This window comes from Callorhinchus milii, unplaced genomic scaffold (genome assembly GCF_018977255.1).
Source record: "Callorhinchus milii isolate IMCB2004 unplaced genomic scaffold, IMCB_Cmil_1.0 Scaffold22, whole genome shotgun sequence".
NCBI lineage: Eukaryota > Metazoa > Chordata > Chondrichthyes > Chimaeriformes > Callorhinchidae > Callorhinchus > Callorhinchus milii.
In genome coordinates this window covers 2,773,219-2,800,911 of record NW_024704763.1, presented here as the reverse complement: position 1 = coordinate 2,800,911, position 27,693 = coordinate 2,773,219, and the positions used below count along the sequence as shown (strand labels likewise).

Genomic DNA, 27,693 nt, shown 5'->3' with positions numbered 1-27,693 from the left:
CTCCATGGGGCCTACCGCAGGCGGCGCTCGGCTCCGCCGCGGCACCACCGTAACTTGCGAGGACGACAACCGCCACTAGGGGAGGGGCGGGAGGAGGTGGGGGGAGGGGGGAAGAAGCGAGAGAAGCGAGAGAGAGAAATAAAAAAGGGAGCTTCTTTTTTTTTGAAAAAAATATATATATATGTCTATCTCTATCTATGCTCCTCAAATAAATAACGACATTTAGGGCGGGGAGCGGGAGGGACAGAGAGAGAGAGAGAGTCAGACAGAGAGAGAGAGAGAGAAAAAAAAGTTTCGGGAGAGGAGCGGGCGAGAGAAATAGAAAAAAAAAACAACCCCAGAAAGCGGTGGAAGGTGCCATCCCCCACCCGCCGACCCACCGACCGAGGTAAGAGGCGCAGCGGCTCGGGCACAAGGCGGCTCCGGCGCGAAGCTTTTCCAGGTCAAGCTCAGGCGATGGCCTACCGGATGTGGAAGTTCATCTCTTTTCTCTCACTCACTCTCTCTCTCTCTCTCTCTCGCGCTCTGTGCGCCTTAAAAAATAAATCAACTTCCCCCGGAAAAGGCGCCAAGCCCCCGAATCGCCCGGTTTATTTATTTCCTGTGGTGGTGTAGCGAGAGGCGAGAGAAAAAAACCCTCCCGCTTTCCTGGGCGCTTTTTTTTTTTCGGGCGCGACGGCGAACCCCCTCCTCCCTCTCTCTCCCCCTCTCTCCCCCTCCCCACACCCTCCTCTCCCTCTCCTCCTGTGGCCCGAGCGGTCGGGGATGGGCTTGAGGTGGGAGTCTCGGTCTAACGCGGCGGGATTTTTTTTTTCCCCCCCGTCGTCGTCGGAGGTTGCGGCCTACCGAAGCCTGAGGGTGGTAGTTTGGCCGCCTCCCGTTTGCTCGTCCGCCACGGCGGGGGCCGTGTGTCGCGGTGGGTGGGTGGAGGGAGGGGGGCAATGGCCACTCCTGTCACATTTACTCCCCTCACTCACTCTCACTCACTCTCACTCACTCACTCTCCGAGCCAAGCTCTCGAGGTTGGGAGTAACTTAGGAGGAAGGGAAGGAAGAGGGCGATGGGTTTGAAGGTGGTGCGAATACAAATAAACTCGGCTCTTATGTTAACGCACGATTTTTTTTTTTTTTGGGGGGGGGGTGTGTGGGGGCTCTCCCTTGGTGTCGCTCACTCGCCTCCGTGGACTTATTTCCGTGGGTGGGGGCGTTGGGGGGTGGGGGGTGGGGAGGGAATGGGAAGAAGGGGGATAGGAAGTTCCCCAAATCCCTAAATTATCTGAATGCGTTTGGTGTGGTGTTTTTTTTTGTTGCCGCTGCGGTCGGTGCAGTCGGTGCCCACGGAGAGGCCTCACGGGTGCCGTCCCGTGTTTCGGGGGGTTCCGCCCGCGTGAGGACGGTGACAGTTGGGGGCATCTCTCGCTCCGCTCGTTTGGTGCGGTTGTTTTTGTTAAAAACCGACGAAGGAGGCGTTGTCCGATGGGCGTTTTACCCAAAGGGAAGGAGGAGGGGGACCGGTGATGGGATGGTGGCGTCACTTGTGCCAGTCTCATGGTTTGCCGATGCCCTCTTACACAGTGGCAAATGGCAGCAGCCTGCAAATAGGAGTGTGTGTGTGCGTGTGTGTGCGTGTGGAGACTGAAATAGTGGGTGGGTAAGGAGGCCCGGGCAGGAATTGAACAGGTCAATTTTTTTTTTTTTTAAAAAGCGATGTGCTCCGGTGGTTTGGGCATTAAGCGGATTAGTTTACTCGCCATGCGAGAGAAGAGAGGGCACTGGCGTGCGGTGCCATGATCGCAATAACAAGAGGCTGGATTGCATCCCACATAGCTGAGTTGTCTTTCTGAGATGCATTCTGTGGGAGCGGAGGCTACGCATTTCCCTGTAGGTGGGTGGGCAGATTGGCAGGAGGCTTGGCTCCAAGCTCTTTCCTTGTGCTTCCATGTTGTCAATTACGAACAATATTGGCGTGAAGGACTGACTAAGGGCAGAACAGCCAGCTACCATCATTATTTCTGAATGCTGTGAGGGGTGAAGTGGATTTTCAGTAGGAATCCCGGTATTTTTGTCAAAGATGTGAATTGCACTGTTTATACATGTAAGTAGTTTTATCTGCGTACGTTTATTTTGCCAAAATATTTCTGATGATAAAAAAGCTTTAGTAATAATTCTTGCATTTGATAAAGCGCCTTATCGATATTAACATGCGGGGAAGGGACCAGGACTTCACATTTTTTTGTTACACGTGGGTGTTGACAGAAACTGGTCTGAGATAAGTGGGTAGAACAGTATTTGTTTCAAGTTGAAAATACATAAGTAATCCTTACATTTGATGCTGCGCCTTCCATGTGCAGAGGACGTCTCAAAATGCTTCACATTTATTGTGACAATGTGTACATTTGTGACTTTGAATATTATCACAGTGCTTGTAAGTTAAGCCAATATAGTTAGGAACAGGAATTGGTTACTTCAGCCTAACAAGCCTACTCCGCTATCTATTAGATCATTTCAGATGATGCATTGATACACAACTCCTATACTGAAATAGTGCTTGTGTACATTAGTTATTGCCTAATTATATGAATGGTTGCACAAATGGCACCAATACCCATTAAGTGCAAGGTTATGCATGTGCTGGGTGGAGGGTCTTCCTAGTCTGGGGAAACAGACTAATTAACAGTGTAACTAACTCCTGATACCTTGCCCCTCTCTTTAAATTGTCACTGCCACTTACGTCGTCAAACTGTCAATATCCTGGCTGCGTTTATTTATGTATTTATATAATTATGCATATGGCCTAACTCACCATTAAGGATAAGTCGTCACGGAGAAGCCCTTTTCCCTTGGAGTCACCCGTTATCGGGAGTTTACTGTACTACGTATTGATGCCATTAGAGGGAACAGTGATGATATGTGGAGCTCATTGTCAGCCTCTGCTGGTAAATGCTGGGTATGCTCTGCAGTGAAGCCAGCAATCCAAGAGATCCGATGCAGGATTTATATTTTTCTGAACTCGGGACTGAGATTCGAACTTGAGATTGCTATCCTGAAGATAACCGTTCCTGAGATTAATAAATGCTCTTCTTTTATCTGGGAAAACCTGATTCTAAATAGCAGGAATTGCTTTCAAAGATACTTCGTAGGCTGTGCGGTTAGGATCTGGTTTCAATCTCTCGTGTTCTGGCAAGCTTCCAGATGGGAGTATTTATTCCATGTCATATGAGACCTCAAAGCAATGATTTATTATACTTGTTAAAGGAATTCTGCTCCGGTTTCTGTCTAGATGTCTCTAGTGGATTTGGGGAAGAAGCTGTTAGAAGCTGCACGAGCAGGACAGGATGACGAGGTCCGAATCCTAATGTCCAATGGTGCTCCTTTCACAACAGACTGGGTAAGTAGAGAGATCGTTAATGTTAGTCTAGGGGAACCAAATGAGCAGAGAAAACAGCACCCTCAGGGAGCCGTGCTGGTAGCATCAATTGGCTTCTGGCTTCTAAATTATGTACCACACCCTCCCCAAGGAACAGACTATACTCCTGCTCCACAATGCCAACCGCTGTTGCTTTATCGCAATCCACTGTCAAATGCATGGAAACTGTTTCTGCTTTGCTTTAATTTTCAGTATGGAAATGTCTAGTTGTTTTGGACCCTCCAGGGGGTACAATGGTTAGCTTTATACTCGGTTTCTGATGTTGCAGCTTGGAACGTCTCCTCTTCATCTGGCAGCCCAATATGGTCACTATTCCACAGCCGAGGTTCTGCTCCGCGCAGGAGTGAGTCGTGATGCAAGGACAAAAGTGGACAGAACGCCCCTGCATATGGCAGCGTCAGAAGGTCATGCAAATATTGTAGAGGTGCTGGTCAAGGTAAACCTTCTCATACAAAGCTGACCAGATCGAATTGTTTGGATATTAGTTTCAGGATACCAAGGTGACCCAAAGCCAGCCTGGCTTATCAGCTAGACTTAGAGTGGCAGGCCAGTTATTGAGGCAGGATTCTACCCACTCAGCTACCGCTAACCCCGATGGTGCAGTGGAAGGATAATTGCAAAGTAAAAGAAGGGTGAATTTCGGGGAATCTACAACAACTTGCATTTATAAAGCGCCCCTCACGCAGGGGTGGAGCACGACTCTGAGCCAGGGAGGTGGGAGGTAACTGTTGGCACGGTCGAATAGGAAGGTCTTCAGGCATGACCTGAAAAAGGGGAAGGAAGAGGCAAGGCGGAGGGATAGAGTAGAAGTGTCAGGGCCTAGTGGTTGAAAACACAGCCACCGATGGTGGCAGAGAAGGTACAAGGGACATGCAGACACCAGGAGCCAGTTGAGGGAAGGTTGTGGCTTGGGGGGTAAGGGCATGAAGGGATTTGAAATTGACCCGTTTGGTGATGGGGAGCCAGTAGACCTTGTCTAGAGGACATGCAGTGGGAGTCTTTCATCATCATCATCATCATTTTGCCCTCAAAATATACTTTACGGTATGTTGTGTGAAGCACTTTGAGATGTGATAAGGCGTTATATCAAATGCAAGGATTATTATTACTATTATTATTATCTGTACTCTTCCATTTTGGGCAATTGTGCGATTTTTAGTCTATGTGCCCCATTGATGTTTCCATGCCGATGTATCACACTTGTATGTACATCCCTGCCTTTCCCCCTCTGCCAACAGAATGGGGCTGACATCAATGCGAAGGACATGCTGAAGATGACAGCCTTGCATTGGGCAGTGGAGCACAGCCACCATGAAGTGGTGGAGCTTTTGATAAAATACGGAGCTGATGTCCATGCGCCGAGTAAATTCTGCAAGAATGCGTTTGACATTGCAATGGATAACGGGGATGAGGAGTTAATTATAATGCTTCAGGTAACCGGCTGATTTTTAATTAAAAAACATTATTAAAAAGATAGATAAATCAATAAACAGGATGCCCCCCCCCTCCCCCACCACCACCACTTATAATAATGTTGAGAATCTAGTTATCCAGACTGTATAAATGCAAGTTGTTGTTGTGCACAACTTTGTTTTCAGCCCCATTTTTTTCCTGTTGCCCTGTAGAAAGCGATGCAGAACCAGATCAACACAAACCCGGACTGCTCGGATACAGTCACGTTGCACAATGCCACTCCGCAGTTCATCATTGGGCCTGGCGGAGTCGTCAACTTGACAGGCCTAGTATCCACCGGTACGACAAAGATGACAGATATCTCCATTGCATTACAAATCCTTGGCTTTGTGATGACAATCCTCCCACTCGCCTCTTGTCCCCGCACGCTGCTGTGCCCACGAATCCAAATCATTTTATTTATTTTAACGTTCAACTGGAAATCGAATCTTCAACTGACAGCTTGTAATTCTCGCTGAACGTACTTGTGACAAACCGGGTAGCCCACTCGGCAGAGCACTTATGGAACCAGGAAGTTCTGAGTTCGAATTGCAGTGGGTTGCTCACAGCTTCAAATTTCATGAACATGAATCCTGAAGAAATCTCTCATTTTCTAAGTTTAGCTTCAACGAATACAGTTTGCAACATTTAAAAATGGTGTGAAAAGTACGTGCCACGAACGGTATCTTTACTTTTCTGTATTCCCTGGAGTGAAACCCGTCACCCGAGTGGCTTGTTGCTGACTTTGTTTTCTTTTGATATCAGGAGACTCCAATATTTCTACAGTGCAGTTTGGAAACTCGTCCACCTCAGTGCTCGCCACCCTAGCTGCTTTGGCTGAAGCATCAGCCCCTCTAACACACACGACCGAGGCACCAGGTAAGGAATAACTACAAACAAACGACAACAAATGACATTTGTATACTGTGAAATTTCTCCTCACCTCCCCTCTGGTTCTTTTGACTATCTTAAATCGGTGTCCTCTGGTTACCGACCAACCCACCAGCGGAAACAGCTTCTCCCTATTTACTCTTATCAAAACCCTTCATAATTTTAAAACACCTCTATTAAGTCTCCCCTCAGCCTTCTCTACTCTAAGGAGAACAATCCCAGTCTCTCTAGTCTCTCCGCATAATTGAAGTCCCCCGTCCCTGGTATCATTGAAAAATGTGAAGGTTTCCTGCTATGTCTGAAGTGTGACCGCAGGCTTGAACTTTCAAGTGAGAAACTAATTAGCAAATGCGGGATTTAAAAAACGTATTGTGCTTTCTTACAGTTGTTGCCACAGAAGAAATAGTCACTGCGGATTCCGTTGATAGTGCTATTCAACAAGTTGTTAGTAGTGGAGGTCAGCAAGTCATTACCATAGTAACCGATGGTATCCAACTTAGTAACCTACAGGCAGCTGGCGGTGGGTTAAATCAGCCGATCATTCTGACCATGCAGGATGGACAGCAAGGTAATTTTGCTGGAGGTGAAAATGGAAAGTTCCCTCTGTTCATTGTTCAAGGGTGAGCAGTAATCTCACATTGACGTGGTAAATGTTACAACCTTCCTTGGTAAAAATGGAGAAGTTTGCCATCTTTCACTGTACTGGAATAAGGAATGCAGAACTAATAATGTGGTGTGTGTGTGTGTAAAACAAATTCTGTTGAGATGAGAGATGCAACATTCTACCTTTCAAATGCTTGAACATAGTTTTAACTCAACAAGTTGAGTTTAGAATCAACAGTTGTCATTTGGGAAAGGAGAAAACAATTCTGCAAATACAGTTTCAAAAGAAGCCTTTGCCTGAAACATAGGCACAGAAGGGGCTATTCTGTCTAATAGGATTCTGTATGTGCTGCAGTTTTGACAGTTCCGGCCACAGACATTGCTGAAGAGACTGTGATTACTGAGGAGCCAACAATCAAGAGGCGATGTCTTCAGATTATTGAAAATAACACAGATGCCACAGAGATCGAGGTAAGTCACAAACGTTGACCTGTTGACTCGTCAAGCCTGTTGAGTGGCTTATTATCAGATGTACAGGGGAACCTGTTATTATGTGCTTTGTTACACCAGTTTGCTTATACATAGTGTGGATACCATTCACTCTGCACGTGTGCAGATTTTAACGTATTGGTTGGTCCCACGCTTCAAAAATGATCAGGTCACAAGGTTAAGAACATAAGAATTAGGAGCAGGAGTAGGCCATTCAGCCCCTCGAGCCTGCCCCGCCATTCGATAAGATCATGGCTGATCTTCAGACCTAACTCTTAATTACCTGCCCTATCCCCATATCCCCTAATCCCTCTGTTTTTTAAAAATCAGTCTCAGCCTTGAAGATGTTCAAGGACTGAGTATCTATAGCCCTCTGGGGGAGTGAATTCCATAAATTCTCTGAGTGACGAAATGTTTCCTCAACTCTGTTCTAAAAGGCTGACCCTTAATTTTAAGACTGTGACCCCTGGTTATAGATTCTCCTCCCGGGGAAACAGTCCCTCTGTGTCTACTTTATCCGCCCTTTAAGAATCTTATATGTTTCAATAAGATCCCCCCTAATTCTTCTGTACTCTAGAGAATACAGCCCAAGTTTATTCAGCCTCTCCTCATAGGTCAGTCCCCTCATCCCAGGAACTAACCGAGTGGACCTACGCTGTACCCCCTCGAGGGCGAGTATGTCCTTTTTTAAATAAGGAGACCAAAACTGCACACAGTACTCTCGGTGCGGTCTTACCAAAGCCCTATACAGTTATAATAATAATCCTTGCATTTGATATAGCGTTTTTCACGTCTTCTAGATGACCCAATGCGCTTCACAGAATATACTGTAAAGTGAATTGACCGTATATTTGTGGGCGAACGCAGCAGCCAATTGCGCACAGCAATGTCCCACAAACAGTTGTAGATTGAAAATGACTAATTTATTATTGTTTTGTTTTTTTGGAGAGATTATTATTAGGCTGTGTGTGGAGTAAGGAAACTTGCCCAAGGTTTTGCCCTGTCTGGAATTGAACTCTAGTCTCTCGCTTGCAAAGTGAGTGCTCTAACCACTGAGCTACAGGACTACAGTTGCAGCAAGACTTCCCTACTCTTGTACTCTAAACCTTTTGCAATTAACGCTAACATGCCGTTCACCTTCTTAGTTGCTGCTGCACCTGCAAATTAACTTTTTGAGACTGGTATACAAGGACACCCAAATCCCTCTGCACACTAACACTGTCTAATCTCTCCCCCTCTAGAAAATAATCTGTTTTTCTATTTTTTCTACCTCGGTGAATGACTTCACACTTCCCCACATTAAATTCCATCGGCCACCTACTCGCCCACTCCCCTCGCCTATCTGTATCCCGTTGCAATCTTTTTGCATCATCCTCCGAGCTTACTCTCCCACCTAGTTTAGTGTCATCCACGAATTTAGATACGTTACATTCAATGTCCTCGTCTAGATCATTCATGTAAATAGCTGAGGACCAAGCACTGATTCTTGTGGCACTCCACTAGTCATATCCTGCCAATTCGAGAATGACCCGTTTATCCCTACTCCCTGTTTTCTACCCGTTAGCGACTCTTCAATCCATGCTAATATGTTCCCATTAATCCCGTGGGCCTTAACCTTGTGCAATAGCCTTTTGTGTGGCACTTTGTCAAATGCCTTTTTAAAATCTAAATATACTACATCTACTGGTTCCCCTCTATCTAACCTGCTAGATACATCTTCAAATTGCAATTGACATCACTAACTTTCTACATGCTGTTGGGATTTCATTTTATTTCTTCTGTATTTCCTCCTGTCCCTTTGTTATTCACTGTCTTCATTGGTCTTTGCTGGAGATACTTGACTGTTAAATACTCCATTATCTTTAATCATCTGCTTTTTTTCCTGCTAGGAGTTATTTTAACTTTGTTCTTTCCCATTCATTATCTGGCTCAGTTTTTCTTTCAACCCCCAATGAATCTTGTGGCCAAAGCCGCTGTCAAATTTGAGCGTGCGTTAATCTGTGACTCTGTTGTTGTTTTAGGTGCACAGTGAGATGTTAAATACACAAACACTTCTGGTAAATCTAATGGAAAAGGAGCATGAATTAGAGCAAACACAGTGATTTACTTAGAAGAATGGAGGAGACTAAAATGACAAGATTTACCAAAAGAAGCTGAGTAAAGGAAGGCCAATTAAACAAAAATGAAAACCTAGACCTTTTTGCTTTCGACAATCGATTGTATATTTAAGGAACATTAAAGTCAGTTTTTATTCACAAAACAAAAACCCGTTTTTTGGGGTGGGATTGGGTGGAATCTTATATGCTGCTAGAAAATGGGAATCGGAGGGGGGCTGTCATTCGCAAAACACTGAGCACTGTGATGCACGCTGATTCTCAACCTACTGACCCGCACATGCATTGCTCATTACTGGAATTGGGAGCCCAGCGAGGCGAGCATAGAGTCACACTATTATGGACAACAAGTAAAAGTATAAGACAGTGAATTTGTTTCCTATGAATGAATTTCAGGTACATTTTTTTAAACCAGCTGACTCAACCCCACCCCACCACCACCAAAAAAAATTCGTAATTATTAATGAAAACAACCCAACTACGAATAGAAGTTTGAGTGAGCATTTGGGATCCATAATTGCTTTAAAATATTGAGCATCAAATAAGGGCTTTGGGATCTAGAGAATGGCAGCCTGCCACTGTTTACTGAGAGGAGGATAAAGAGTTTTAAATACAGTAACAAACCTATAAATGTGTGGGGATAACTTGTTTTTGAGGCTGGAGAAATGTTTTATTCCCAATATTTAAATGGCATTCATACTCACACTCGTCTGATGTCTCCCTTCACAGAATGCTACCTTACTAATGTTTGTGTTAGGAATGGTTATGCAATAAAGTTTTTTTTCTATGTATATTTTCACCTTTCCCTAATGTGTGTCTTTTAAACTGCATGGAGAGGAAGAGATTTTCTGGTTGCTCTTATCTGCTGTGAATAGATTAACCTTCACCTTTTTTTTCACCTTCATAAATTGGCAGTTGTAAATATGCCTTCTTTGTTTATCAACTGTTTTACATATCCTTTGCTCTTAAACTATGAAGTATATTTGTTCTTCCCTGATGTATATTAACTTAGAATCTTGTACATTTTCTACATTAAATTACACAGATGCTCAAACTGTAAGCCCTGTATATTTTCATGTTTCCTACATCTAAGGTTTAGGAACATGGGGAATTGGTGGGAGCAGGTGGAGGCCAATCAGCCCATCAAGCCTGCTCCACCAGTTTATTAGATCTGGGCAGAACTCTTAGTCCATTTCACCATACCCCTTAGTACCTCCATTCCCCAAGTATCTATCGACCTCTCATTTAAACATTCCTATCGATCTTGCCTCTTCAGCTTTCCGGAGAGAAGTATTCAACATCTTCCCAATCCTCTGTGTGAAGAAATATTTCCCGACCTCAGTTCTCACAGCCATAATTCTGATTTAACGCTTTGCCCCCTTGTAACGGATTCAAGTAAAATAACACTAAACCCTGCACTAGGACATCCTCCAGGGGTGGTACTGGAAGTTTCTCATTTAGTCCCTTCTATTTTCCTACAAGAAAACAACTTAGCACGGGAGTTACATAGAATATTGGAATCAAACTTCCATCTATCCCATCACTGTGTGGCACCATAATGTCTCCACTTAATTTAGTACCTGAACTGAGGGATCTGACACTTCACGATTCTAATGCCAGAAAAGCATTTTGAAAATGATTTACAATTAGGGATGCCTCACTCTCATTGTTCATTAGTAATCTTTGACAATAAACAGTGGCAAGATATTTGTCTTGGAATGAATGGGTGAGGAAGAACTTACAGCTCAGCTCTTTCTTATTATATATTATATTTCACCATGTGGGAACCCTGGTTGCGTTGCCCTCCATCTTTGTGGAGGTTCTGATTGGAAGCCAATGGCTAAGGCTCCAAGTGAGGAGATCAAAAATTGTGTGCAATTGGCTACTCTGCTTCGCCCACAAAACATAGTCAATTCACTTTCCAATTCTGTGAAGTGTTCTAAGATGTCTCGAAGACGTGATAAGGCGCAATATCAAATGTAAGGGCTATTATTATGATCCTTATTGAATTGCATCAAATGCTGACTAGGTGTGTGGTATCATGAATTAACTTCCTCGTGAGGAAGATTGTTGCTCATAACACAATGTTTTAACGTCGAGAAAAGTTGCAAACTCTTGATTTACCTCGGTATTCACATAAACCAGCTTTGTGAAAGGAGAAAATATTCTTACATTTTTCCTTTTTTCTTTTTCCTTGTTTATCAGATAACAGACAGTTCTGGCCCAGAAACCTGCATTCTGCATTCACCAGAATTCTCAGAGGTAAACACTCAAGTATTGATTTGAACGTTTTGTCTTGTATACTCCTGAGGAAAGAGCTTATTGCAATTTTTTTTTGTTCAAGATACTTTCATTGCTTCCCTGTTTTGCATCCAATTATCTTCTGCATTATCTATTGCGCCATGTACAATTGGATACCGCATTTCGCTCACAAAATATATTTTGTGAAGGGCTTTGAGATATCTCGACGTGCTAAGGGGCAATATCAAATGTTATTATTGTTATCATCATCTCCCTGCTCCAGTTTCAGTCAGCAGCTGGTAGTGTGGCTGCGGTTGTTAGTTAGCTTGTCCTGTCACCTGTCTGCAGTCAAATACCGAATCACTTCAACAGCAGCGTGGGAGCAAGTCACTGCCTTGAACTTTTGACCGATGAATGGGATAAGGAGCAACCAGCACTGCACGCCAGCAAACTGCAAATCATGAACTCAATTAACTGATAGCTGTGCGTTTCTGGGAGCTTAGCTGGTGTAAAAGCCTTGCCTATAAAAACAATTACTTACACTTAACACCACTTACGTGTGAAGCACTTTAAGATATTGCAACATAAGATGCTGCGGTAAAACTTGTATAAATCATGTAACTGCCTGAGTCGTACACCTGATTTTTTTTGAGGGTTGGTGCCCAAATGAAACGATTGAAGACCAGTGTCACTTGATTTCTGTTCTAGGAGAAAGAGGCTTTGCAGAAACAACTGGAGGAAGCGAATCGCGAGGCACAGAAATACAGGCAACAGCTTCTAGAGAAGGAAGAGGAGGCGGAGGCTTACAGGCAGAAACTGGAGGCAATCGGCTGTTTCCACATCAACAAAAAAGCTGTTTAACTTGCTCAACGGATCCTCCCAAGGACACACTTACACCTCAACACACAGGACAGCTGGAAACCTTGTAACGTGGACAAACCTCATTAACTACAGTTTGCTCCAATCACTGTGATGCAAAAAGGACATTCGAAAACCAGGCAAATTATCAACAGACCTCCGTGTACAAACCACATTTTAGCATATAAAGATGTGTGAATTTGGGGGTGGGGGGGAGGTAGGTGGGGCTTTCAATCAAAATTCGGACGTAAACTGATGTTAAAAAAAAATACGGGGAGGAGTGAATGAGAATTCCGAAGCCGTTTTTTAATGTATATTTCAACTGAAGGCTGCAACAGCCTTGAAAACTATAACCACACATTTCTTTGTGATTTCTATCCTTTTTAACCAACCAACCAATCCAAGCCGTGGTCCTGTCTGTCTCAGATCGTTGTTACGTTCCAGTTGAGACATTTTCTCTCCATGCAACCACTCCCCAACCCTCCATTATTTTCAGAAGTGTTATAAAAGCTATTGTTTTTCCTGCGTCTCCCATGTTATTTGCTTAAAATATTGGGGGATTCATTTTGTTTGAGCAAGCAGCAAAAAAAANCTCGAAGCTAGTGAAGCAATTGTAATATGATTGGATGCCATCGACATGATTTGTTCAGATTGTCTCATCCTTCCAGCATTCTGAATGCAATTCACACTGTTGGGTTGAGCTAACAGGAGGTAAAGACGGTTTCAACTTTAGTTAAATGTGTTCTTGCGTTATCTTAATGTCCGTGGAAAATGACCGCAAAGATAGGATCTAGCAGAAGTTGGCCCTGCCAGAACGTTGGGTGGTTGGGGGGAGCCGGGACAAGCAGGTCAACTTAAAGAAACAAAATTTAAATTAAACCGGGTTGGGGAATTACCAAAGAGGAAGGCACGGTTACAGGGATGAAGAGGCAAGAGGAGAATTTTTTTNGAATAAAAACGTAGATTATTTCAAGTGAATGTCAAGAGGTGGGGGTTGGTGGGAGGAGGTTTCGACTTTGCAAACCTTAACTGCTATATACTGATGTATTGCTTCCAAAATGCCACCCCTCACCCTCTCCAGGGGGAACCGGTCACTTGAAGATGATTGGCTCCCCCGTACTCCAGCTTTGCTCAGCACCCTTAGGAAAGGAGTGATAATAGAAGGCATAGGTGGGGGAAATGACAATTAGGAAGGAGTGGGATGATTCTGTATCAATGGGTTGCGTTATCGATGACAAAGTAATCCCTGTAGACGAACTTTCCAAGTACAAAGGAAATACTAAATGTGGAACTTCACCTCGTCGTCCTGGAAAAGTCACTGAGAAGAGAAAAAAAATATTTGTGTCAAAGAAACTCTCTGCAGTATCTTTGGGGCTGTACCAGAGTACATCCAAGTTGGTATGTATTGGCTTGTCTATTGCCAATCCTAATGGTTTTTAATACCAACAATATTAATCTGAACCACAAGCCACCTGATTCATCCCGTCAGGAGCATTGTTGAATTGCGCAGTTGTTAAAAACAAATCATAAGAGCAAAGGTTTTTCTTTAATTCTTAAATCATTACAATGATCTTCAGTGATGAGGAGAGTCAGTGTTATTTCATTGTTTAAACGTTCCCAAGATTGGACAAGAGGTTTGGATGAAGAAGGCCCTTTGGTCTATTTGATCTTGTGTTTCCAGAATTCCCGTCCTCCCATGACAGCATTTAAAACTGCTGCCGCAATGGAGTGGATCTGTCTTTGGTAGGCAAAGGAAGGAGAGGGAAAGGATACTTGCTCAACATGTTGAGATGCTTGCCTTTCGAGTGTGTGCACAATTAGAAAATGTTACGACAATGTGTTAATAGTTCTCGTTGAAGAAGAATACAATGCAGACAAACATCGAGTCTTAAAAAGTGAAAACAGGTGAAACGACTGCTTACCCCTCGCAGTGCCACGTGGGCTGCTGTTACAAAAGAGCATGTGTATATAATTTTTTTTAATGAAACTGGTTCCAGAAATGTAAATTTAAACAAAATCACGTTTAAATGTTCCACTGTGCAGATGCGTTCATTCCGCCTACTTAGAATAATGACTTATTTTTGGGAGGTTATGTTGCCTGGCCCAATGTCAAGTGACCTTTCGCTGTAAAATCTAGTATCTGGTGTGGGAGCGATTCATATTCATTCATGGGACCTTTTCATAGAGGGTTGATGTCACATTTAACATTTGTTTTGCTGTGGCTGATAATGCTGACATACTGTTTATGTTAAACATTGTCATTCAGTGAGATATGAAGTAGAGAGAGACAGTTCCTTTGTATTACAGCTGTTTGTTTTCCTCACTCAGTTATCCATGTAAATTTAAAATGCATTTTACTGTATCATATGCTTTTGTGAATCCAGTTTTATTTTCATTCCCTCCCCACTCACCCCCACTGTATGAAGCTATCTTAGTAAGTATATACACAAAGTTGTTGAGGAAACCTGCACTGTATAATTTTGTATCAAATAAAACCTTTCCTAAGTAATGATTTTGTAAAACACTATTTATGGTTTATAGTGATCACAGAAATTATCTTTATTCCTTCCTCACGCTCAACTCCAGTTGGGGTCCTCTGTCTCTCCCGTGTTAATGTGCCATTTTACAACATATTCTTTGAAGCGCTTTGAGACATCTCAACAACGTGATAAGGCGCTATATCAAATGGAAGGTTATTATTAAGAATTAGATTCCCGAAGGCAATGAAGAGTGCTTGCAATTGGGAAAAGAGCTATTGCGCGATGCTGTTTGATTCCTATCTGACTGTTTCTTTACAGATTTTTATGGGACAAAGTGCAGAATATGAGAATCACAAACTGATCACACATAAAAGTCTTGGAGTGATATTGGGCAAATTTTTGCCATTTGTAGTTGAATAGGGAGTGAGTTCCAACCTCAATGTCATGAGAAAGTAGAGGGAATCAGTGTAGCAAAGTGATGTCGCAACTGCTCTAATGTTTTTAGGACAAACAACTGTCAAAACTTTAATCTTAAGCGTTTAACAGACTCAACGACAACATTGAGTCATGAGAGTAGAGCACACTTCTTTCTCTCTCAGCTGATTGATTATATTGCTGATCAATTGACCTGACTAGTGTGAGGGACCCCCACGTGTATCTGAACGTGCAGTCAGGCTACATGCGGGATCTCCTCCCAGCACAAGCCCCGTCCCGGCCCGACAGTTGGAGCAGCATCTTCCAGGAATTCGAGAGGTTTGTCATGACATGACTGAGATTGGTCAACACTACATCAGTCATGCTTTCTGAAGGGTAGACTGCTCCAACACACAGAGCAATCCGGGAGTCCCGTAGTGCAGTGGTTAGCGCACTTGGCTCACAAGCAAGAGGATCTGGGTTCGATTCCCAGGGTGGGGTGGGGGGCGCGGAGGTGGGATCAAGTTTCCTTACTCCACGTATCTCTGTTTATCCTATAGTAAGTAGGAACCCGGTTGTTGGTTGATTGATGGACCGCTTTCCCCCTAATATAAAATCGGGCACCGAGCTGAGGTTCGGGATCAGGTAGGGTGGAGGGCAGTGAGAGTAGGGGAACGATGTGGACGGATGCGATAAAAGGCGAGGAAATTAGAATGAAAACTATCCCAAGATCCTAACAGAACTGAACAAGAAGTGATGCGGAGCTCGTGTTTCAAAAGACTTGTAGATTGCAGGTGAACAGGCACATAGTCTAGATCTCCTGACGGAGAGAGAGAGAGAGAGAGAGAGTTAAAGAACAGAAAGCTTTCTCTTCTTGAAGTCTTCGCTTTGTCTGGTTTTAAAATGGAGACTGCACCTGTTACCAACTCTCACCACTCCAGCCCACAAAATGGACACAGCCACATCATTTTACAGTGAATCCTGTGAAGTGCTCTGACACGCCTCAACACACTTGTAGTATGGAGGCACCATTGCATAACACAGCTACTGACTGTTAAATGTAAACTGTCACCAAGTGGAATGATTAGTACCTTGTGCTCTGCTGGAGTATTCCAACTTGCTGAATGTCTATTCAATGTTTAGCGTGTAGAATTTGCCAAGTATTTTGAGTCCTTTGTAAACACTTTCCCCCATTTATAAACAACGAACGGCTGACAATGACGGGAAAGAATGGGATTTGAGACTTGAACAAGATCAGTGTTGTAAAATCGATAATTTATTGAAATTTAAAAAAAGTGTTTCGAAAGAGTTTGATTGAAAAGAAAACAATTAGAATAGCTAATTTCCGTATTATAGTCATTGAATTCATTCGTCAGATCTACATGATCGTAACAATGCTGTGAACAACTATATATTCATTACATCGGGTGGACCGAATTGGCCACTTCAGAGAATCTTCCAATTGTTGAGGGTTTTATGGTTTTAATCCTTCTTTGCACCTATTCCACCTCCAGAATGACCAGTATTGATTGCTTAGCGCAGTCACAGAAGGCTGATGATGGGGATAAATAATCCTGTCTCATAGTTTGACCTGTTTGGAGACAATAGAGTCATAGGTCGCTTGGTTCATGGAGATGTAGGTCTTTTTGGTGTCACTGAGGTAGAAGAGTGGATCTCGGATAGTCGCTGGATTGATGCCTTCCTCCACCAGTGTGACCTTACGTTGTTTATACGTCCCTGTGATCTCTATGCTATTCTGTAAAATGAAGGTGAACATGTACAGTTATTTAGATTAAGGGCTTGTATTTTGATAGTGTCATTACCTCAAAACATCTCAAAGTGTTTCACGACTGATTATTGTCAAGTGTAAGGATTTTCTTATAGTTGCATGACAGTAGCACACAGCAAGATCTCACAAATATAGATATGAGGTGACTATTAATAATAATAATAATCCTTGCATTTGATATAGCGCTTTATCGTGTCTTTGAGACATCTCGAAGCGCTTCACGCTGTGAAGGGAATTGACTGTATATTTTCAGTATCTTTAGTTCACAAATTGGTTCAGATGAAGACAACCCTTTGGCCCACTTCATCTCATCCTCCCAGAACACCAACCCTCCATCAGAGTATCAAAGCTGTCACTTAGATCGAGTCCTAGTGATGTGGGTGTCATCTTCTGGGTAAAGGAGTACTTCCTGGTGTCTGTCCTGAAATTGCCCTTTGCAACCGTGAATGTATGACCTCTTGTTCTGCTGCTTTGCAAGTTTTGTTCTGAATTTATTTTCTCAATCCCGTTTCAAATCTGATACACGCCACTATAAGGTTCTCTCTGAAATGCCTCGTGTCCAGGCTGAAGAGCCCTAGCATGTGCAATGGAAAACCCCTTTATTTTACACTGAGGTTTGGGTAAAGTTCTACCTGCAGTCGCAGGAAGCGTGGCCGGGCGTAGTTTGGTAAGTGATTCACCACGTGATTGTACAGCATCTCTCCATCCAGCTCCCTGCTGTCCTTCAGCTTAATAACTGCCATTCCAATTCGGCCTTCATGGTCTGAACGGCAGAACAGTGCAACATGAATATTGGGTCCTAAGCAATGATGGGTTCAGTACGAGATCACGTAATAATGTTACAGAAGCCGCTTAGAACAGCTATAGGTGCGGTGAGAGGAAGAGAGCGGTACAGATGCAGACTGCATCAAACATCAAGTCCTGATATCCACATAGTCTTAGCCTGTAAACTGTGTTGTATCACAATAAAATTTGCATAAATCTGATCTATATAATCATCTAAGTCGTACATCTGCCCAAGTTCCTGCTCAAGAGTTTATATTCTATGCAAGTTTGACATAACTCAGACTTTGTCACATTCAATGTGTGGTCTCAACTGATTTGACTTGTGTGACGTTTCTGTGCTGGATCATTTGGCCTGAAATGAAGTTTGTACAGAACGGTAGAGAATTATTAAAATTTGCCTTAATTTAAATGTAGCGCCTTATCACGTCATTGAGACATCTCAAAACGCATCACAGGATATACTGTGAAGTGGAGTGACTGTGTATTTATGGGAGGAATGCAAAGATTACAAAGTAAAATGTTTACGACTAAAAGGTCTTCCAGGATAAGGCTGTGCAGATATTTTCGGGCCTCGGATTATTTTCTTTTAGAGAGGAAAACAAAATCAAGCGGATCTCAGACCTGGAACTGCCACTCCGTACACACAAACTTCCTGAATAAAGTCCACCATGGCCAGGATGTCAGCCACCTCTGTGGTGGCCACGTTCTCTCCTTTCCACCTAACAGCAAAAGACAAACGTTAAATGAAACCACAAAGGTCCCCCCACTCTCTCCTTCTGACCCACCCTGCTGTGCATTTCTGGCATTAATGATTTGTGTCTTCCTTTCCTTTCCACGCCACCTTCTTTTTCTCCCAGGGAAAACCCTTGCAGATGAGGAGGTAGGGGAGTGGGGTGGTGGTGGGGGGGGTGAGAAAGAGGGTAGGATCTGGCTAACATTAACAACTTGCGGCACTCACACAGAGTAGCGTCCCACAGAGCTTGACAGTGGCAGAACAAAACGCTGAGCCAAGGGGAGCAAGAAGGGACCATAGGCACAGTCAAAGAAAAAGGTCTTAAGGCGCGACCTGAAGATGGAGAAGGAGGGGGGCAAGGCGGAGAGATTGAAAAGAGGAATAGTGGCTGAAAGCCCGGTCGCCGATGGTGGAACAGAGGATACAAAGGACAAGCAGGAGGCCGGAGCCAGTCGAGCGGAGGCAAAGAGCAGAGGGTTGGGGAGTAAGCAGGTCAGAGAGGTAGGGAGGTGCCAAGGCACGAAAGAATTTGAAGCCGCAATCTCTCTTCGAGTCCAGAGATGGTAACTAATAACAGTAAAAGCAGCATTAACATCTCCCCGAGGGTCTGACCTGAATGTGTCCCCAACGCGGTCCTGGAAGTAGATGAAATTGTCACTGTCCAGGGACAGGAGGTCTCCGGAGTTGAAGTAAATATCCCCCTTGCGGAACACGTCTCTCAGCTGTTTCTTCTCCGTCAGGTTCTTGCTCCCCGCGTAGCCGGTAAATGGATTGATGTGGGTGATTTTTGAGATGAGGAGACCCGTCTCCCCTGTTAATAATAATTATAATAATAATAATCTTAAAAAATCTGATCGATAACAATAAACTAAAAACTTGCATTTTGATGTAGCTCCTTATAACTTTGTCGCGACGTCTCAAAGAGCTCCACGGGATATTTCAGTGTGAACGCAGTGATTGTACTTGTTAGCAACCAACTGCGCATAGCAATATCCCACAAGCTGTGAGTGATCAATTTTATTCGGGGGATTACTGGCCAGGACGCCGGGAGAGAGAAACTCCCTTCTGTTTTTGAACAGTACGGTTCAACAGGATCTTTAGCAGGAGTCCAATATTAAATTCCTTCCTCCCCCACACGCAGGCCTGAAACTCCAATCCAGTACAGGAAAATTATTATCAACCACTTGGCAGTTCAATTAGAGAAATGTTCTGATTACATAGTCAATTTGCAACAGGTATAAAGGGAGATTAAACATTAACTGTGACAGGAGACATCACCCTTCGAATCCCAGACAGTTGCTTTGTTAATTATTAATAATTATAATAATCCTGACATTTGATATAGTGCTGTTCACAGTAGGAGGATGTTGCAAAGTTCTTTACAGGGTATTTTGTAGGCGACCATGAGAAAGGAAGCCAGTTACTGCTAAATTGAGCATAATGTTAATAATTGTCAGTCAGGCTGGCTCACTCAGTGGATCAGAGGTTGTGGCAACAAACCTAATGTCAGGAGCTTAGATTTCAAATAGATGTTCCAGCACAATAGCGATAGAAATTAACTGTAAAGCGCACTGAGCTTTTGAATGAGATAACGCCCGATTGTAAAAAAAACAAGCGTGTCTCGAGACAATCCTCAATACTGTAAACTGTACGCTTCTCCCAGAAAAGGTGGAGCTGAAGGAGAGTGTGACCGGATATCTGTTATGTGCAATTGGCTGCCGCATTTCGCCTACAAGATATACACTCAATTCACTTTACAGTATATTCTGTGAAGCGCTTTGAGATATCCCGAAGATGTGATAAGGCGCTGTATCAAATGCAAGGAATATTAGCATTGCTGTACTTTCTGCTTTCAAACTGCAGATCACAACCATTTTTGTGCAGGGGGAGGAGAGACAGGGAGAGAGAGGAAGATTTTGGAGATGAACTCTGCTTTGCAGAGCATTTTCTCATTAGTCGAATTAAATCCTGTACCTGGAATATGATGCTCCCTCCCCTGCAATTGGTCAGGCTGACACAGGAGGAACGTTACCTGTAGCTACTTCTATGCAATGACCATTGGCATCGCGAACTGGCTCGTCCTTTTCGATATCATATTTAACCAGGTTGAATGGCATGATTTTCTGTGAAAAGGCACCGGAAGTATTAATTCAGAGCTAAAGTGGTACATACCAGGCTAACACTGCTAGCTGGAGGAGAGTGTGACTGGATATCTGCTGTGCGCAATTGACTATCTCATTTCGACCAGAAAGTATACACTCAATTCACTTTACAGTATATTCTGTGAAGCGATTTGAGACGTCTCGATCGCTATATCAAATGCGAGGATTATTTTAAGAACCCATACTTGAAATGTGGATGGATTTCTAACATGGTTCATATCCAATCATTAAATAGATCCAATAAGTGCAAATTGTTACCTGCCCCCTTCCCCCCACCACCTAAATTTTCAACCCTTATGGGAAAAAGGACATCTTTCTGTATGATGCTTTGATCAGCAGTGAGTAGCACTTACACTTTTGTATGAGAGAGGTGAACCCAAGCATGAACAGACATGAAAAAAGGGGCAAACTGTTCATTGAGGGAATTTCTCTGCATGGATCTGCAACGGAAACCGCGGAACGATAATCATGGTGAAGTGCTGAGCCCAAACCACCAGAATGCGATCAGTCTGTTCTCCCAGTGAAAGTCCTTGTTACAAATGAAAAGGCCTGAAAACATCTAGTCTAAAACAATGTTATCTAAAACACGGTTCAAAAGTTCACACAACAACACAAGTGGCCTTGACGTCTTTCAATCATTAGTCTAAGCAACGTTCAAAGGTTCAATCTGACAAGCAGAGAATGCGCCAACGCAAACTAGGAATCTTTCTGCTTCTCTCTGGCCCCTGTGTGAACTCCTTTAAGGCAGGATGCCCATAAATTATTCCCCGTGGATTAACTGACCCTCTAACTCTGACCTGCAGGAATGCCGCTCTGATAAGATCTACTTGTGGAGCGGAGTTCCTCGGGTCAACAGGAATTCTGATGGGTTTCCTTGTCTGGTTAAGAAATGTCGCAAATTATCCCCCAAAATGGAGAGATGGGACTATAGAGGCTGGGATTGTGGGATTCTCTTACCTTCATAATGAAGTTGGTACGACCCGAAGATCCGATTTTACCCACATAGTTCATGAAGCCAGTGTTCCCCTCGGTGGCTCCGTAAAACTCACAAACCCGGATATCTCCGAACCGATCCAAAAACTCCCTCCAGACATCAGCCCGCAACCCATTCCCTATCGCAGTCCTCACCTTGTGATCACGATCATTGTCCTTCTACAACAAAATAACACACAAAGAAATCAGAATCTTACTCCCAGCCGGGGAGAAACCTCAGGCAGGTTTCTTTACTCCACACACCTCTACTTACCCATCAGTAAGTAGGAACCCAGCTGTTAGTCGACTGGCAGATCGCTTTCTGGGGGTAATAAGCCCTCAAAAAAAAACTGTTTGTGGGACACTTCTGTGCACAGTTGGCTGCCACATTTCGCACGCAAAATACACAAACAATCCACTTTACAGTATATTCTGTGAAGCGCTTTGAGACGTCTCAACGACTTGATAAGGCGCATTATACAAAGAAATTCAAGGATCATTATTCTCTGTGTCACCACACATGACCCAGTGCTAGATCAAGTGCAAAGATTATTAGGGTAAGTATTTACCTTGGGAACGTTACACAGGTAACGGATTACCTCCCCAATGTACTGGATGACTGTAACATTATACTTCCGACAATCGTCCCAGAACTGGCTGGAAGAGAATTTGCGACGCAAGACAATGGTTGCACCTACGGCACAAACAAAAGGAAATTCAATCCTCGAAATATAATCACAACAAAAAAAAACACTCGAAACCGTATAAAAGATGGGTCAGGATTTTTGGCCCATTCCACTCCGTTTTGCCCACAAAAAGTACGCTGTCACTACATTTTACAAAATAATAATAATAATATTCCTTGCATTTGATATAGCGCTTTTCACGTCTTCTAGACGTCTCAAAGCGCTTCACAGAATGTACTGTAAAGTGAATTGATCGTATATTCATGGATGAAAATATTCTCTGGAGCGCTCTGAGATGGCTCCGCGACATGATGAGTTAAATGCAAGGATATCAAACGCAAGGATTATTATTGTTATTATATAGACAGCGCTAACATTTCAACCTCCCACACCATTCACTGTTATGCATGCAGTGTGACATAAGGAGTAGACTATTCATCCCCCAGAGCAGGCTGGAACTCGCTGAGCAGAGAGACCGGTATGGACATGTCTACCCATTCAATCGTGAGGGTATCACACCTATCTGAATGGCGCCACAGATGCCAATCAGGGAGCCGCTGCTGTGGTACAGAGGGAGGGTGAGGTACACCACATCATCGGCAGAGATGTTCAACAGTCTGAGAATGGTGCAGCCACGGAGAGCACGACTGTGCTTGATGATGGCAGCTTTGGGCAAACCTGCAGATGAACAGAGGTAAGAAGGAGACATCAGATCATTAGAGCAATATCTATCACAGCCAACGCATCATGAATCACCTCTAAATTCACCCCCTGGATTCCATACTTGACTGTACTTGATCCTGTAGCACCCCATCATATGTCCAATGGGAGCAATGTTGAACAATAAAGCTTATAATAATAATCACCCTTGACTTGATGTAGCACCTTATCATGTGGTTGAGATGTCTCAAAGAGCTTCAGGCTATACTGTAAAGTGGACCGATTGTATATTATGTGGGCGATATTCGGCAGCCAATTGCGCACAGCAGCGTCCCACAAATTGTCATGGATTGAGCGAACAATTTATTATTATTATTATTGTTATTTATTTATTTTGAAGGGATTATTAACCCCAGGAAGCAATCAGCCAAACGACTAACAACCAGGTTCCTGCTTACTGCTGGGTAACCAGAGGTGTGTGAAATAAGGAAACTCGCCTAAGGTTGTGCCCCACCCGGGAATCGAACTCAGGTCCTTTCACTTGCGAGGCCAATGTGCTAACCTCCACACTACAGCACTGTACAGGTGTAGAATCCCTATATATAGGCATAGAATGGAATGAAGAAGTATTAGGACTACCTGTTGTTCCTGATGTGTAGATGTATATAAAATTATCCTCCAAGGTGATGCTTGACCTCAGCGACACGGGTAATGGACAGTCAGACGCTTGATCAATCTTTTCATTGAGGCTCTCAATCCCATCAGTGGTGTATTTATCATCCAGGATAAAGACAGCCATATCTTTCTCTTTAAGATCTGGCAGCACCTCCTCGACAGAACTCCTCAGATCTTTTCAAGCAATGAACAATAAAAGTAACATCAATCGATCGCATACAATAACAGCTCCTGCAGTGACACTCGCTGTAAGTGTAATAATCCTGGCATTTGATATAGCGCCTTATCGCGTCTTTGTGACGTCTTCAAGAGTTTGGAATGACTGTGTACTTTGTGGGCAAAACACGGCAGTCAATTGCGCACAGGAAGTGTCCCACAAACTGTCGTGAATCGAGTGACCAAATTATTATTATTTTTTGATGGAGGTTAATGTACACCAGATGAACCCCTCTAAACACACACGCACACACACACACACACACACAGAGAAAGATACTGCATTGAATGTCAACTGAAAGTTACATCAAGAGATCAGATTAAACAGCACACAGGACTCTGTTCCTCCATAAATAAATTAGAAAAACATCCAAGAGTTACAAAGGGAGATATTTTTGTCTTACATTGGTTGCATGGGTCAGAAATGGGTTTTCGATTTCGGAGGTGAGTGGGTGGGAGGGAGGAGGTTAAAAAGCCAGGGTTCCTGAATCTGTGGCAAAGGTGAAAGAGCCAGTGGGGTCATTGGTTTTAATTGATCTGTTTTTTTTTCATGATAAGTATCTCTCGGGGAGGGACGTGCTGAGAGTCACAGCATTTGTTCAACAGATGCCTCTGTGGAGAATGTGAGATCGCCAGTTTATTCAATTTTTAGTATTTATTTGTAGTTTAATTTAATTTTCAACTTAATTTCTTTCCTGCCCTCCCCCCAGACACACACACACATACACACACACACACACCCACACCATCTGACACTTACTTAACCCTTTGCATTTCGGTGCAAAATACAACAACAATCATTTTATTTTCGTTTTGATCATTTTAATATTTACATTTACATCTGATTAGCACATTTCAGACAGGGAGGACTTCCAAAGGCTCTGGATTCCCAATGTAGTTGTCATTATAATAATAATAATCCTTGCATTTGATATAGCGCTTTTCACGTCGGGAGGATGTCCCAAACCGCTTCACAGAACACACTGTAAAGTGAATTGACTGTATGTTTGTGGGCGAACGCGGCAGCCAATTGCGCACAGCAATGTCCCACAAACAGTCGTAGATTGAAAATGACCAATTTATTATTGTTTTTGGTTTTGGAGGGATTATTATTAGGCTCTGTGTGGAGTAAGGAAACTTGCTCAAGGTTTGGCCCTCTGCCTGGAATTGAACTCAGGTCTCTCGCTCGCAAAGCGAGTGCTCTATAACCCCCGAGAGCCGCAGGACTCCACTAAAGAAAGAAAGTGAGAAAGAAAACAAAGAAAAAAAAGAGAAAGAAAGCAAGTAAGAAATAAAAGGAAGAGAGAAAGAAAGAGAGAGAGAGAAAGAAGGAAGAGAGAGAAAGAAGAAAGAGAGAGGGAGAGAAAGAAAGAGAGAGAGAGAGAAAGAAGGGAAGAAAGACAAGAGAGAGAGAGAGAAAGAAGAGAGAGAAAGAAGAGAGAGAGAAAGAAGGGAAGAAAGACAAGAGAGAGAGAGAGAAAGAAGAGAGAGAAGGAAGAGAGAAAGAAGGGAAGGAAAGAAAGGCAAGAGAGAGAGGGAGAGAGAAAGAAGAGAGAGAAAGAAGAGAGAAAGAAAGGAAGGAAAGAAAGACGAGAGAGAGAGAGAGAGAGAAAGAAGGGAGAAAGAAGGGAAGGAAAGAAAGACAAGAGAGAGAGGGAGAGAGAAAGAAGAGAGAGAAAGAAGGGAAGGAAAGAAAGACAAGAGAGAGGGAGAGAGAAAGAAGAGAGAGAAAGAAGGGAAGGAAAGAAAGACAAGAGAGAGAGGGAGAGAGAAAGAAGAGAGAGAAAGAAGGGAGAAAGAAGGGAAGGAAAGAAAGACAAGAGAGAGAGGGAGCGAGAAAGAAGAGAGAGAAAGAAAGAGAGAAAGAAGAGAGCGAGAGAGAGAGAAAGAGAGGGGGGAGCGGGAGGGAGAGGTGAAGTCGGGGGCTGTTCCCGGGGAGAACCCTCTCACCTGCGGCCGCTATGAGCACTCGGGTCCGGACGGCCTGGAGGCAGTGCAGGAGGGACCGGGACCTGATGTTGTGGTTGAGGAAGGCGGCGGCACAGCCGAGCTTGGCCAGGGCCAGCCACACGCACACGAAGTCGGGCTCGTTCCCCATCAGCATCGCCGCGCTGTCCCCCGCCCTCAGCCCGGCTTGGCCCCGCAGCGCCCGGGCTATCCGGTTGCTCCGCCGGTCCACGTCCCGGTAGGTGTGGACCGTGTCCTCGAACACCAGGAACGCCTTGTGGGGGCACCGGCTGACCCGGGTCAGGAACAGGTCCAGGAGGGTGTCGGGTCGCGGCTTCTTCTGGTTCACCGCGCACAGGAACCCCACCGTCAGCATCGTCCCCGCGAACCGCAGGTCCTGCCACAGGTACGGCGACCAGACCCGGACCAGGACCCGGACCAGGACCAGGACCAGGGTCAGCAGCCCCGAGCCCACCAGCAGCGCGCACACGGCGGACATCGCTCCCCGACTTCTTTCTATGCCTTTGACTTCGAAAATCCCGATGGAGAGAACTCTTGGATCCGATCAAGTCCTCAAAGTGAGATGGACTTCACCCTCTCTCACCCTCTTCACCCCCTCACCCTCTTCACGCCCTCACCCCCTTCACCCCTCTCACCCCCTCACCCTCTTCACCCTCTCACCCTCTTCACCCCCTCACCCTCTCACCCCTTCACCCTCTCACCCCCTTCACCCCCTCACCCCCTTCACCCTCTTCACCCCTCTCACCCTCTTCACCCCTCTCACCCCCTCACCCTCTTCACCCCTCTCACCCTCTCACCCTATTCACCCCCTCACCCTCTCACCCCTCTTCACCCCTCTCACCCTCTCACCACCCTCACCCCCCAGTCCAGTGGCTGTCTCACCAGCCCTCTCCTGCCCCCGTACCCCCTCCTCTCCCCATTTCAACTTTCAGGGACTTTCTCGGTAGAACTTTGTTCCAGATTTCATGGAATCTGTATTTATCGACTGTTCCCTTCAGGTCAATGTTGAGGGGCCGGTGTTTCGGAGAGGAGGAGCAGTAGGTTTCACACTCTCTGATCGAACCAGAAGAGAGGGCTGGGACTGGGCAGTGGAAGGGGAGGAACCCTGGATTTATGCTGTTGTGGTTGCTCGTTTTTTTTAAAAAAAACTTTTCGTTTTGCTTTGCCTCCTTCAAGACGCTTCTCAAGACATAACGTAACATAACACGCAGGAGCAGGATTAGGGCGTTCGGCCGTTCGAGCCTCTGCCCCGCCGTTCGATCGTGGCTAATCTTCTAATCTATCTCCAGCTAATAACCTGACCCGCCATATCCCCGTATCCCTTAATCTCTTTTGCAACAAGAAGTCCATCTATCTAAGTCTTGAATATGTTCAAGGACTGAGCGTCAACAGCCCTTTGGGGTAGTGAGTTCCATGCATTCACCACAACTTTGAGTGAAGAAGTTCTCCCTGCTCCCCCCCCCACTGCCCTCCACCCGCTCTGACCCCGAACCCCAGCTCAGGTCTGTAACTTTGTCCGTCCCGCACCTTGGGACGTCCTCCCGACGCGAAAGGAGCTTTACAAGCGTAATTATTTTGTTGTTCATTGAAAAAGTTTAGCTGCTCATTTTCTAAACTTAGGAGGGCAGAGAATTGAATTGTGTGTGTTTTTGGGGGGCATTTGTTCTGAACATTAATCGCTTAAATAATAATAATGATTTGATCACTCAATCCATTGGTGTGGGACAATGCTGCGTGCAATTGGCTGCCGTGTTTTGCTCACAAAATATGGAGCCATTTTACTTTATAGTATATTCTATGAAGCACTTTGAGACGTCTCGAAGACACGATAAGGCGCTACATCAAATACACAGATTATTATTATTATTATTAATGTCTGTGATGCCATTGGGAGGATTTGGTCACTTGAAATTGCGAAGTCTCTCTGTCCATCTGTATGCCCAGTGAAGCACTTTCACATCAATCTCAGCTTCAGAAATTGGTTCTGGACCAACAAAATTCATGTCAGGACTTAATGGCTACCCTGCCTGGACTTTTGGAGCATCCACAACAACAACATCTTGCACTTATACAGCCCT

At 44.3% G+C, this 27,693-nt stretch overlaps 2 protein-coding genes across 4 annotated transcripts; one reads left to right on the top strand and one right to left on the bottom strand.

Annotated features, from left to right (window-relative positions):
- Positions 1-287: 287 nt before the first annotated feature.
- Positions 288-14,583, top strand: gabpb1 (GA binding protein transcription factor subunit beta 1). 3 transcript variants are annotated; one of them, XM_042343060.1, is made up of 10 exons: positions 288-388; positions 3,280-3,387; positions 3,695-3,862; positions 4,665-4,859; positions 5,052-5,178; positions 5,644-5,757; positions 6,155-6,337; positions 6,728-6,843; positions 11,181-11,237; positions 11,925-14,583. In XM_042343060.1, the coding sequence occupies exons 2-10, from the start codon at positions 3,280-3,282 to the stop codon at positions 12,075-12,077; spliced, it is 1,221 nt and encodes a 406-aa protein (XP_042198994.1). In that variant the 5' UTR covers positions 288-388; the 3' UTR covers positions 12,078-14,583. The 3 variants fall into 3 exon arrangements, with proteins under 3 accessions (XP_042198994.1, XP_007903760.1, XP_007903771.1); XM_007905569.2 differs by lacking the exon at positions 288-388 and adding an exon at positions 1,215-2,094; XM_007905580.2 differs by lacking the exons at positions 288-388; positions 11,181-11,237; positions 11,925-14,583 and adding exons at positions 1,215-2,094; positions 8,883-10,026.
- A 1,643-nt stretch (positions 14,584-16,226) lies between these two features.
- LOC103186490 (very long-chain acyl-CoA synthetase) lies at positions 16,227-26,236 on the bottom strand. Its single transcript, XM_042343020.1, has 10 exons — positions 25,598-26,236; positions 23,396-23,605; positions 22,616-22,774; positions 21,980-22,104; positions 21,396-21,590; positions 20,309-20,399; positions 18,889-19,087; positions 18,165-18,262; positions 17,390-17,520; positions 16,227-16,724 (listed from the first exon to the last, which is right to left on the bottom strand). The coding sequence occupies exons 1-10, from the start codon at positions 26,091-26,093 to the stop codon at positions 16,548-16,550; spliced, it is 1,881 nt and encodes a 626-aa protein (XP_042198954.1). The 5' UTR covers positions 26,094-26,236; the 3' UTR covers positions 16,227-16,547.
- Positions 26,237-27,693: the final 1,457 nt, after the last annotated feature.

What these genes read in the sequence shown, in the direction of transcription:
- gabpb1 (XM_042343060.1), top strand. Translation starts at nt 3,280, where the DNA reads ATGTCTCTAGTGGATTTGGGGAAGAAGCTGTTAGAAGCTGCACGAGCA. An exon ending in CTCCTTTCACAACAGACTGG is followed by an intron (nt 3,388 to 3,694) that starts GTAAGTAGAGAG and finishes CTGATGTTGCAG; the next exon opens with CTTGGAACGTCTCCTCTTCA. An exon ending in CAGATGCCACAGAGATCGAG is followed by an intron (nt 6,844 to 11,180) that starts GTAAGTCACAAA and finishes CTTGTTTATCAG; the next exon opens with ATAACAGACAGTTCTGGCCC.
- LOC103186490 (XM_042343020.1), bottom strand. Translation starts at nt 26,093, where the DNA reads ATGTCCGCCGTGTGCGCGCTGCTGGTGGGCTCGGGGCTGCTGACCCTG. An exon ending in CTACACATCAGGAACAACAG is followed by an intron (nt 22,775 to 23,395) that starts GTAGTCCTAATA and finishes GTTCATCTGCAG; the next exon opens with GTTTGCCCAAAGCTGCCATC. An exon ending in GTACCAACTTCATTATGAAG is followed by an intron (nt 20,400 to 21,395) that starts GTAAGAGAATCC and finishes GCCTTTTCACAG; the next exon opens with AAAATCATGCCATTCAACCT.